The 13,101-nt window shown below is 50.1% G+C and overlaps 1 protein-coding gene across 1 annotated transcript in view; it reads left to right on the top strand.

The window, feature by feature from the left end:
* The first annotated feature begins 4,322 nt into the window (after positions 1-4,322).
* Positions 4,323-13,101, top strand: part of Kif26b (kinesin family member 26B) — a 409,589-nt gene continuing 400,810 nt past the window's right edge. Inside the window, exons 1-2 of the mRNA XM_057770142.1 lie at positions 4,323-4,905; positions 5,646-6,047. Coding sequence (XP_057626125.1) covers positions 4,843-4,905; positions 5,646-6,047 — 465 coding nt within the window. The 5' untranslated portion in view covers positions 4,323-4,842. The remainder of the gene's footprint in view (positions 4,906-5,645; positions 6,048-13,101) is intronic.

Raw genomic sequence — 13,101 nt, 5'->3', positions numbered from 1 at the left:
GGGGAGGCCGCCTCGGGGAGCCAGCCACGGGGAGGCCCCCTTGGGGAGCCAGCCATGGGAGGCTCCCTCGGAGACTGCATTAAGTTTCCTTATGATCTTTAACTGGGTTAAAGCATCCTTGAACCCTGAGACAGAGAAGGTCTCCAAGAGGTCTAGAAAAAGTGACATGCAGATGGTGACAGAGCTGGGCAGAGGTTTTACCTGCTACAGGGAAGTTGAGCTCAGGGTCAAGTTCAAGACGCTTGGAAAGCTTGTAGGGCTTTCTGAGGAAACCCCAGAAGGATCACATTTTAGGGACGAAGAACAAGCAGCGGTACAAAGAGCTGTTTTCATTAGGTGTAAGAGAAACAATGAAATAGAACTACCCTAACGAAGGAGGGGTAGAATGGAATTATTCTGTTACAGTATTTAAACAAAACACACAAATTTAAATGACTATGCATGCATGCATACATACATACATACATACATACATACGCACACGCACGAATGCACATGAACGCACACGCACGCATGCGCATGAACACGCACAGAGGACATGTCCACCAGAGTTGCTGAACAGTGGAAGCAAGAGCTAATGAACTTAATGAGAGAACAACTGAGACAATGTGATCTAAAGTTAGCTAAGGAGCATAACAACAACACACACACTATTGGAGTCCAAGAAGAACAGAAAGATACAGAATGGGGCAGTAAAAGGATTTGAATAAAAAGTGGCTGAAATTGAAATGTCCCAAATTGGGTGGAAATTTTTGTAGATCAACTTTGTGACCAGTTGAATGAAAAATGTCCCCCAAAGGCTCATGTATTTGAGTACTTGATCCCCAGTTGGTGGCACCCTTTGGGAAGGTTACAGAGCCTTTAGGAGGTGAACCTTGCTGGAGACAGGATTTCACTGGGGTGGGCTTTGAGAGCTTATAGCCGGCTAGACTATTTTCTCTCTTTCTCTGCTTCCTGTGTGTGAATGAAATGTGGGTTGTCAGTATCATGCCACCTGTCTCCCCTGCCTGTCGCCAGCCTTCCCCCTGAGGATGTACTGTAAGCCTCTGGAACAATGAGCCGACATGATTCCCCTTCTTCCTAAAGTCGCCTTTGTGGGATATTCTATCACAGCAGCAGAAAAGTGACTAATACTGACTGTCAGGTTCCAGAAATCCAGCAGACCCCGAGCAGGAGGAACACAGATCATATCCAGGGTGTCCTGAGACAGGAAGATAGAAAGAAAAAGCAACTGATGCCACTCATGACAGTGGCAGCTCACCTCTAACCAGAAAGAAGACAGAGGACCATTCTAAAGGGCCAAAAGAAAAGCCCCGGAGAGAATTCTATATCCAGTTAATCAAGTCCTTAAACAGAGAGGTAAGGCAGATAAGTAGACCTGGAGACAATTTGTTGCCACAAGTTCTTTGCTACAAGAATTGCTAGAGGAGGGGCTGGAGAGATGGGTTGCTGGCTGCTCTTGCAGAGGTCCTTGGTCTAGTTCCCAGCACCCACAGGGCAATTCACAATCCGCAGCTGCAGTTCTGGTAACTGTGGTCTCAGCAGGTACCAGCTGTGCACGCCACACACACACACACGCCACCCACCTACCTTCTCATCCCGTCCCCATCCTAGCCACACCCCTCCACACACAAACACACACACACACTGGCCCACATGCACACATACACACGCACACACATACACACACACTGGCCCACATGTGCATGCACACACACGCATCCTGGCCACACCCACACTGCCCCCACCCCTCTACTGGCACAACCACTTCTACACAGAAGATGAAAACAAGTAAATTTTAAAAAAAGAAAGAAAGAAATGCTAAGGGAAGTTCGTTCTCCAGGCTAAAAGAAAGGAATTCAATTGGAATTTTAGTTTGTGGGGTGGGGAGAATCCAGACATACAAAAACTAGGTAAATACATTAAAAAACCCCATATTTTCCTTAGTTTCATGGAAAGACATTTGTCAAAACATAATATAAGCGATCATATTGTGGATTTTACAATGTGTACATTTAAATCATTAGCTCAAAGGACAGAGGAAAAATGGAAATGGGCTGAAGTGTACATTTTAGTGAATTCTGCAATGTTACCCCCGAACAGCCCGTGCTAAGTCAGGAATTCATATGAGAGTCATTAGAGCTAGAAACCCAGTCGAGGGATGAGAGAAAATGAAGACATTATTCAATTAACAAGAAAGGCAAGCGGAAGGGAGGAATGTAAGACAGCAAAATAGGAAACAAATCCATTCGAACAGTAACAGGAAACCCAAAACCCATGTTAAGCCAAACACAAAAGACATACATATTCTGTAGACAAAAAATTCAAGATCAATCAAAACTGATCTGTGGTGATGGGAAATCGGTACAGCGATTGCTAATGGTTAACGGGGGTGGGGGACTGCCTGGGAAGGGGTGAATTTTTTTCATTGAGAAGAATTTACATCTTAATTGGGTACTCATGAAATTTTACACTAAAAATTTACGCATTTCACTGTATGTAGATTTTATATCAACTCTCTTGAGGGGACCGCCAGCTTTAAAATTTCACCAACAGAGGGCGCTCCGAGCCCATCAAACACGTGGTGGGCCGCAGATACTTTGGGACACACATCAGATCTACACTGGGCTCATCATTCTTCAGGGCGAACCGCGCTGCTCCGCGATGGCTCTCACCCCCCGCCCCCGTCGATACCCCACCTTTCCCACTCGGGGCTTCACGGGCTCGTCCATTTCACCTGGCCACATGCTGCTTTGGGGCTGATAAGCCGCGCGTAGCTAATGGCGACGATATTTTCCGCGGCACCCAGGCAGAATACAGATGTGGGTTCAGCCGGCATGTGCTGCCTGGAGGCTACCTGTCCCCCTAAGGTTCTCTGCAGATATGATCGCGTTGAAATTGGAAGTAGGAACGTAATGGAAACTTCCACAGTGTTCTCAACATCTTCATTTTGACCTTTTCGCCTTGCTTTGAAGGCTGTGAAATATCCCGGGCGCACTGGCTGCAGAGGGTGAGGGGCGGGGGTGGCTGCACCGTGGAGGCACCGAAGATTCCAGTAGGAAGATAAGATGGGGGCGTTGCCCCAAAGTCCCAGCACCCCAATTGCTGTCTTCTGTCCCCCTTTCCTTGCTTATCCATGTTTCAGAAGGAAGACAGACTAGGAAAGCCCGAAATGTCCCCCTGCCCCCACCTAGCCCAAGGCCAGGTCTTTCCGGGGTGCCGGGATGCCATTACACCACACGTGATCTCCGCGCCCGGCTGGTCCTGCAGGAGGCGTCTCGCGGGGTGTTAATTAAAGGTCACAACAAAATAGACCTGCCGGCTCACCAGAAGAAATGTCCTCCCGGGAAATGAAAAATGACACCCCGGAGCAGCCACGTGTGGAGCCCGGCGTACACCGGCTTCCTGAGCTCCGGGGCGCTACACGGGGTGGGGGGCGGGAATCAGGCCGAGGGCGACAGCTGGGTGCTCTGGAAATCTTACAGGTCCCGATGCTCGCAGGCTAACGCGCAAGGGGACGAGGGGGACAGATCCCAACCCGGAGGCCCGGGCAGTTCGTGCCACACCCCCTCTCCAGGCCGGCACAGTCCTCCCGCGCGTGTGCGGCGCCGCCAATCCCTCAGTTTCCCTAGCCCGGCAGCTGCGCGCTGGGTCCCTGGTTCACCTGTGCGGGTCTCGGGAGGTTTCCCCCATCACTAACAGGGGTTTGGGCCGGAGGGCGGGCGGGGGCTGAAGGCTCCCGGTGCCCAGGCCGGGGTCCGGGGGAAGAAGGAACCCCTGGCCGGCTGGGGCTGAGAGGGCGATTCAAGGAAAGGTTTGCCAAGCAGGTCTGGGAGAACAAAGGGCGGGGGGTTGGCCCCGGCCTGTTTGAGGACTTGTTTGTGACTCAATCCGTTTGCACGGCGTTTCAAAGGCAGACCTGCACGCCTTGCTAGGAGAGACCAGCCCCCGGGGGGGCGGGGAGGCGGGGAGGCTCCCGCGCCGCATTTCCGCGCAGCTCGACCGGCTTGGAGCTGCAGGCTCGCACGGCGGGTAGCACCGGAGCCCCCGGCCGCGGGCCCCTCGCCAGCAACTTCCCCGCCCGGAGCCAGATTTATGACCCCACCCCCGCCCCGGCTGCGCCTGGCGATGCCAGGCCCGAGCGCCTCGCCGTAAATGGATCGCGGCGGGCGCGGCGGCGGCGGTCGGGCGGGCTCCGAGGCGGCAGGGTCGCGGTCCCCTAGGCTCCGCGCTGAGCCCGGGTGCACACACGCGTCCTGATCGCGGGCTGCTCGTCGGCCGCGCACAGCCGCCCTCTCCCTGCCCTGCGCGCAACTGTCAGGAGAAAACGGGCCGGCGCATATTGGCTCGGCGACACGCCGAGGCTCCTCCCCGAGTCTGGATCCTTATATTTTGGGAGAATTTCTTTGAACTCAGTTAGCGAGCTCGGGGAAGGAGGCAAGTTCCCACCGCCTGCTCGGCTCGGCGAGGGCTCGCCCACCTTCCCTGCAGCAGCCTTGAGCCCCCGCCGTCGTCCTCCCTCTCGGCCCCGCTGGAGGAGAACGCGCTGGCCGGGCGGAGGAAAATGCCAGCGATCTGGATGTGGCGGTGAAGAGAGGACGCGTGGCTAGAGGAGGCAGAGAGATGAGGAAACCCATTATTTGAGAACCACCAGGCGCTCCAACCCTTCCTGCAAATTGGTGCTATCACTTCTGGGGTCCATTTGCTTTTTCTCTTCCCAACCCCCCATTAAGAAATCTTGACTTGAGGACCAACCACGAGGGGGGACGCTTTCTGGGTTGGCAAACCTTTTGGATGTAGCCTTGTGGGAACATTTAGACCCTTTCCTCTGGAAGAGCCACCATGAATTCGGTAGCTGGAAATAAAGAGAGGCTTGCGGTCTCCACCAGGGGCAAGAAATACGGGGTAAGTTGTGGCGGCGTCCACGCGGAGATGCGTTCCCAGGGACCCATTGGGGCGGGTGTCCTCCGCTGCCCGAGAACCGGCGGCGGGCTCACGGTTCCCAGCTCTCGGGTGGCACTGGCGTCTCCACCGGTGGGGCCGTGCATGCGTGGAGGTGGGTCAGCAGTTCGCCTGGCTCTGGGAATTTCTTTGGTGCCGGTTCCTCCCTTTCCCTGCACCGGTAACTTTTGTAGTATTGGAAGCAGAGTTAAACCGAAGGGAAGCGTTTCCCAGGAATCCCTCTGCGGTTCCCTGGGCTCGCTGCCCGGGAGCGGGGAGCCCTTTTTATTTACCTGCAGGACCCGGAGGGCTATTCTCCGAATGAGTAAATACCTAGAAGTCACAGTCACCCACCCCTTGGATATGGTGTTTCAGGACCGTGCATCTAGGACTTGCTGGGGGCGGGTACCGGATTTGAAAGAGCGGGGCTTTGGATTTCTGGGTGTTCTCGCAGAAACCGAAGGACACCTAAACACCCCAAGCCCTTCTAATGACCCCAGGAGGAATGGAGGGGAACCTGCGCGCGGTCACCCTGTGGAGGGTGCGTGGGGCAGGACTCGCCTAAGGACAGGTCACTTGAGGGATGGAGCTAGATGGAGGGCAGGTTCACAGCAGTGCAGCCAGGACGGCTGCCCCCAGCCCTACAGGCTCAACTCGGGGACCGGTGACCCTGCAGGGTCTGACGCTGCCTGTCTCTCCGGCAGGTGAATGAAGTGTGCTCGCCCACCAAGCCCGCCGCGCCCTTCTCCCCCGAGAGCTGGTACCGCAAGGCATATGAGGAGTCTCGCGCAGGGAGCCGGCCCACCCCCGAGGGCGCGGGTTCTGCGCTCGGCTCATCCGGTACCCCGTCCCCGGGCTCGGGCACCTCGTCCCCGAGCTCCTTCACTGGCTCCCCGGGCCCCGCATCTCCGGGCATCGGTACCAGCTCGCCGGGCTCCCTGGGCGGCTCACCGGGCTTCGGCACTGGATCTCCAGGCTCGGGCAGCGGCGGCGGCTCCTCCCCCGGCTCCGACCGCGGCGTCTGGTGCGAGAACTGCAACGCCCGCTTGGTGGAGCTGAAGAGGCAGGCTCTCAAGCTGCTGCTGCCGGGACCCCTCCCGGGCAAGGTGAGCCACTGAGGGGTGCTTTGCGGGGAGCTGCGCCCCACTCTAGGATGCTGCCTCGGGGTGTCCGGGTGTAAGGCTCCGCACCTGGCCTGGTGGCGCAGGGGGATGCCCCCAGCGGGTTTGCCCTGCTGTTCTCCCTACCCTCCTCTGCCATCCTGCAGCAGCTTGTCAAAGAGGGCGGTAAGAGCCAACTGCGAGAGTTGAGGGTTCCCGTGGTGGCCTGTTTGTGGTGGCTCTACTTTCTAAGCACCACAGAAACACTTTTTCCAAAGCCGGCATTTCTCCCTTAACACTCCATGTGTCTACGTGAGGAGGATTAAGAAGTGGCTCGCTGTAAGAGCCAAGATGTATCCTGACCGCTCCTGGGCTCATTTAATAAGCACATTGGTTCTTCCATAGCAACCCTGTCTGCGTGGTGTGACGGGCCCGGAGCCCCCAGAGTGGAACACAATGCAGTTGTATTTGCACAGTTGGGTCCAAGTACTATCACTGATAATATTTACTCTTCCACTTCAAAGGGTTTTATCAGTGGTTAGAGAGACACATCAAGAAAACAGTGGATTGCTGTGGAGGCTGCCAACACTGCTTAATGGCATTTTCAGTTTTTTTTTCCTGTGACTTTCTGAAATGAAATATTGTGTGATTTCGAATAGCGGAGTTTAGGAGTAACCGCATCTGCTTGCTTCATCTGCTTATCCAGATACACACATGGATGTTTTCTACACCAGGGTTCAATTACACAGACACCCACAGACTGTTGTAAAATTTAAAATGTGAAAAATCACCACCGGGAGAATTGGTTTTCTGAATCTAGAAATTATCTCAAGAATAATTAACTCTGGGTTATTTGGCATTTTTGTAGTTCCGCCGTTAATCTTCCAGGACACCCCAAGAGTAAATCTCAGGATGAGGTGCCTTTCTCAGTCTTGCATGCCACACTGCCCCGATTTAATGCCTTTCCCCATCCACAGACTTATTTGCTATTTCATCAATATTCCTTGATTTCCTGCTCACTTCAAAGTTGAAGACAGCAGGTCCACGCGGAGGCCATCATCCTCTGACGGACTCTCAGCCCACCGTCTGTTCACATCTGTGCTGAGCGTTGTGAAGAACGGGGTGTAGAACAGGGTGGGAGAGACTCTGGTGCTTGAGGTGACGGTGTCTGATATTTGTAATCCTAGTAAGTCACAGGCCACCAAAATTATCTGAGCATTCTTGAGGGTGCATGCTCACAAGGGGCTCTTTGTGCTGTTCGAAAGCTCCTCTTGGGCAAAGCAAAGAAGCACCAGCTCTTGTCCTGAAAAGGGAAAGGGTGAAGGGGCACAGACAGGAAGAAACAAAGATTGAAGCGTAACTGCATGCTTGGTGATTTATGGGGTTGTGTGATAGACTTGGCCTCTGGTTTTACTGAAGCCTCCTGAAAAAGTCACTTAACACTGCTTAGGAGGGAGTGCAATTTTAAGCGCTGATTTTATTTATTGGTTGAAATAAAAGTGATGTTGAGAAACCGGTCATAGCAGAGGGAGGTGATGCTCCAGATGCAGTCTTGGGCATGCCAAACCTCGGTGTTCTGACCCGGGGGTATTGAGAGGAGCCTGAACATCACACACGATTGCCTGAGTTGCATCAAGACACAGATAGCAGGAGGTCCAAGAGAGCTTGCAGGATTTAGCCAGGGATAGGATTCTTTGGGGTTAGCTCGCTGCTAGTAAGTGAGATATGGACTCTTAATATTGAGTGCCCATGGATTGTGTTTGAGAAGGATAGCTTTAGGGGTGACATATGTTAGGCATTGTCTCCCTCTAATTAGGTGCAAAGTCTTTAATGTCTTTGCAGCATGTTCGTCAAACAAATGCCGTGTTCTCTGGGGCCCTCTGCATGGTGGGTCCTGTTCGTTGGAGACAAGGCATTTCTTCTTCTCAGTGCAAGGTTCCTGAGCAAACTGTGGACCTCTACCTAGAGGTACTGAAGGGGTTAAGTTTCAGTAGAACAAGGGATGTCAGTGTGACCCCCACCCCAACGTAATTCCCCCTAGAGAACAAGAGTCTGGGAAGATAAAGACTTATTTTTGAGGGGTAATTAGTAAAACTCATATTCATAATTCACGTGAGATTCTCAACTGTATTTGGGAGATATTTTCACAGAGTATTGAACTGTGTTGGGTGGTGAAAATCTTTATACATAACCATTCAGAAGTCGGAGGCAGAAGAGCCTGCCTGGGATCTGCTACTTCAGGATGGATTTGGCCTGGGTTTTTTTTTGCACCTCTAGTTTTATTTTGCAGTATTAGTGAATCAGTTTTCTCATTTTAAAAATATAATGTTTTCATAATTCTTTAGGATGTCATCTTATTTTTAGCTTTCCCATTGACACAGCAATGAAAAACAGTGATTCAGATTGTTGGATGTCACAAGGCAAGGTTTGAAAAGTGCACCCATTCTTCAGAGAAAGATACAAGGTTGACATTCACCTAAGTGACCCTATCCTTGAGATTTATGGTTTATACAACTTGAGGTTTTGGTTCAAAGGTGTTGCCCATGTTCAGGTTCTAATTTGATGAGTTCACTTCTTAAACACTGTGCTGTCACGTGACTTCCCTCCCTGTGTTCATTTCCAGGTAATAAGCTCTATTGAGTCTCTCTCAGTTTATTTTGGTGACATCTGGGTGAGGAGAAGTGATGAAGCATTAGATAGTCTCTGCAGGAGCATATAGTTGTCCCCCATATTGAAGACTGGCTTTGGTGCTTCAAGAGTTCCTGCCTGAGTCTGAGCATTCTTGAGAGTTGTGTGGCCGCTGGAGGACTGGGCTTCAGGGTAGACCAGTTGTATGACCACTGGAGGATGGGGCTTCAGGGTAGACCAGTTTAGGTGGCCACTGAAGGACTGGGTTTCATGGTAGACCATTAAGTGACTGGCATGTAACTGGGTAACCGGGTAAGTGGTGGCAATGTTGACAGAGGTGAGAAGTGTGGAGAGAAAGAATGTGGTGGGTGATGGTCTGAGCTTTCTAGAGAGGAGATCAAGAGCAGCGGCAGATTGTTGCTGGTTATTTCAAGACCCTGGGAGTGAAAACTGTGCTCTGAATTCATCTTCTCTACAGCAACTTACCTGGGCAAGGTCGTAAAGCCTTCTGATTGACTTTTATTACCGCAGGAGGAAAGTGCTTGCCGGTTTAGCAGTTTAGCGTTCTTAAGTGGAAGTGCTCAGATAAAACAAGAGTGAGGTTGTGGAAAGGAGTTGGGACTTTAAGTGAGGATGGTCCCTTCCCCCACTGCCATGTTTCACTGTGTAAATATAAAACATTTCCTCAGTCGTGGTGAGAGTACCTTTCCTGTTTTATAGACAGTCAAGGCACTGAGCCAGGCAGAGGGGCCAAGGAATGAATCTCTCCCTTTTTTGAGCTAACCTAGATCATTCTGATAGCGGTGACAGAACTTTTGAATCTACTGTGGAGAGCCCACGAAACATCAGCCTGAAGAAATTCCCTGGAGTAAGCGCGAATGCTCCAGGTTGGGCGAAGGTTATCGGGTATCTGCTCATTTCCATACCAATAAAAGAAAATCTCCTCCTAGGTAAAGGGAAGGTCCGGAGCTGTGGTCCTACCTGACTGTTTTCCTCAGTCGCATGTTCTGAGTCCATCTATGCCCTAGAAATATCAGCAAGATTAGCCAGACGCCCTGAGGAGAGTGATCAGGAATCACAGAGATGAAAGAAAAGAATGTGTGTCAGGGGTTACAAACACCAACCGTGGGCTCTAAATAGCCAGAGCCCGTGGAAGTCTAGACTTGAGGAGACATAAATAAATATTTCTGTATTTTGCCAGTTCCAAAAGAGGAAGGAGGAGTATGAAAAAAATAACTCTATTCCAAAGTCCCCCCCCAAAGCCATTGTAGTATACTGTATAGATAAAATAGACTTTACATTTAAAATATTTACTAAATTTTGAAGGAATTATGGGCAACATTCCCTTACTCTAAGAACACATCTTTAAAAAGCATCTTTAGAATACTGTTCATTTTGAAAGTATTTTAAAAATGTTCCCGGCCGGGCGGTGGTGGCGCACGCCTTTAATCCCAGCACTCGGGAGGCAGAGGCAGGCGGATCTCTGTGAGTTCGAGACCAGCCTGGTCTACAAGAGCTAGTTCCAGGACAGGCTCCAAAACCACAGAGAAACCCTGTCTCGAAAAACCAAAAAAAAAAAAAAAAAAAAAAAAAGTTCCCGTATTGGGGGCTGGAAAGATGACCCAGTGTTTAAGAGCACCGGCTGCCCTTCCACAGGATGGGGCTTCAGTTCTCAGGACCCTCATGATGACTCACCACTGTCTGTAACGCCAGTTCCAGGGTCCCCAGCCTCTTCCGACCCCTGTAGGCACAAGGCATGCAAGTGGTGCACAGACATACGTGCAAACATTTTTCTTGTTTTCAAGAATTTCATATATGTGTACTGTATAATACGACCTTACTTACCTCCCATTACCCTCCAACTCTCTGCCTCCCCCAACGTAATCCCATCCCAAATTCATGTCCTCTTTAGTTTTCTGACCACCACTAAGTTCAGTCAGCACTACCCTTATGTGTGTAGTGGGGGTGGCCCTCCACCAGAGCCTCGGGAACCTACCAGCTGCCACATTCTTGAAAGAAAGCGAAGAATGGTTCTCCCTCTCCCAGCAGCTACCCGCTGCCGACAGATGCTCAGTGTGTGGTGGAGCCTCCAGAGTGTCTATCCCAGCTGATACCTGGGTGTCAAGTGTCTTGGTCTTGTGCAAGTGACCACAGCTGTGAGTTCATGATTGGGACAGCACGCCATCTCTGGAAGACAGCATTTCACAGTGCCCTTCCTCATCTTCAGACTCTTTGAAATAAAACAACAGCTGATATATAACAGCGGTAATGAACAAAAATCCTACAGCGTTTATCATTTAAAAACTGAGCTATCTCCAGAGTTTATAAAAGCATTCCCAGTGGAGACAGATGAGCGACAATTTCTTCCTCAACTGCATTTTGTTTTGCTGGACTTTTAAGTATGGAACTAACTGGCCAGTTTTTGTAGGGATTTAATTTGTCTGAAAAACTCCCTGACCAGTAATCATTTCTTCCCTACTCTTCATAGACAAGACGATTGCATTAGAAATGAGTGATTTTTAAATGGCGAAGGCTGGCCGTTTGGCAGTTTTTGGAATGATTAGGGCAATCAAAGTTTAGGTCGTATCCATTGCTCTCGGGTGAATACCCAGTGAGGGTTTGCTGTTTGAGCACGTTCAAGTTTCCTGGGTTTTCAGATGGCAGCTTTAATCCTTGGGGATCAGGAAGCTGGAAATAAACGTTGTCACAATCCCGAGGAACTATTTGAGCTGTGGCCTAATGGGCGTAGGGGAGTGATGTTGGAGCACTTGGGGAGGCCATGGCCGCTCGTCTACCTTCGCCTTGCTGATCTGCTGAGGCTCCATCCTCCAAGGGAAGGAGCCTATAGCTGGACGCTCGGCCACAGATGTGGAGCACTAGCTTTCTCTGCCTGATCCTCAGAGATGCAAGCCAGCTAGCCAGGTAGGGCCTCCTTTCCCCTTTCGGTGTCATTTACCCTTGTCTGGTCGTAGGCACCCTTTCTTCCCGTCTACCCTGTTGAGTGGCCCCATTGGGTAGAGGAGTACTCTCTATAAGAGTGCCCAGTTGCTCTTTCTCTCTTCTGGGCACCCATTTGAAGGAGCCCATCTTTATGTACGCTGGTGGAGGTGCTGAAGGGTGGGATACATCTGTGTTCCTGAGTTACATTTGGGTATTTATCAGAATACCGTGTCAGCCTGCACCTGGCTATTGTCTTTGGACTTTCTCCAGAACCTCTCTGGAGAAAAATGGCCTTTAAATCCTGAGTAGAAAGGTATCTGTCATGAGGGAATTTGCTTTACTTCCTTAATTAATTTTTATTCTTTTTGTTTTTTAAAAAGTGCTTCATTTAGCCCAGGTTGGTCTTGAACTCACTATATAGCTAAGGGATATCCCTACCAAACAGTAAGACGTGGCAAAGCTTTTCCTTTTTTTAATGCTTAAAATGGTGTAAAATTGGTGCACAGGAAACAGAAAAATAAGCAATAGAAAGTCCAGGAATGAATCTCAGTGCAACTGAAAATTTGGTTTATAGGAAGATGGGTGTTTTGATAAAAGTCTGGGAACAACTCAATAGATAAATATTTGGGCAAACATAAAATTGAACTATGCTGTTCATTATATACCCAGAAGATCACGCAATGGGCCAGAGAACTAAACGCTAAATACCGTATAACTGTACATAGACCTATTGTCTCAGCGCTCTACAAACAAACGTCCTTCGGTAGTGTCCGTTTTGTCTTGTGTTGTGTCCATGTGTGGGCGTGGTTGAGGGCCAGAGGTCGTGTTGGGTGTCTTCCTTAGCTTCCATTCTACTTCATTTCCGAGTCAGGGTCTCTCAATCCAAATCTTATAAGTTCTCGGCTGACACTGGCCAGCAAACCCCAAGGACCCTTCTGACTCTGCCTCTCCAGGCCTGGGATAACAGGACATGCCACTGGGCCTGCATGTTTTATAGGGGTGCTGGGATCAAACTCGGCTCTGGGTGCTGTATGACAGCATTCTCCTGACTGAGCCATCTCCTAGCTCCACCACATTGTTTTTTAAAACTAAGGAACAGGTATCATAATCTACCAAGTGCTTTTAATGCAAATTATCATCATTGATTGCTTGGTGATGAGCTCTCCTTGAATTCCTGTTATAACGTCTGATCGTAGTACACTAAAAAATGCCAGTGGATTCAACTTGGTAATTTATTATTTATTGTTTTTTCTTTGATGTGCATGTACCAATAATAATTTCTGATTCTTATTCATGTACCAGTATAGGATTAGAACATATTATAAATAAAATATGAAAAATATTAAAATTCCAGCCTGGGGCAATACACAGTTTGTGGTAGAGACAGACACTGCGAGAGTCACACTGCAGCACATCAAGAGCGGAACTTGAGTTGTGCAGGGAGCTTAGGGGATGAGGTGGAGATGGCTGTAGAGAAATGAGTTGACTATGG

This window comes from Chionomys nivalis, chromosome 5, assembly GCF_950005125.1.
Source record: "Chionomys nivalis chromosome 5, mChiNiv1.1, whole genome shotgun sequence".
Taxonomy (NCBI): domain Eukaryota; kingdom Metazoa; phylum Chordata; class Mammalia; order Rodentia; family Cricetidae; genus Chionomys; species Chionomys nivalis.
The sequence above is the reverse complement of the archived record's forward strand: the minus strand, read 5'-3'. Positions and strand labels throughout refer to the sequence as shown.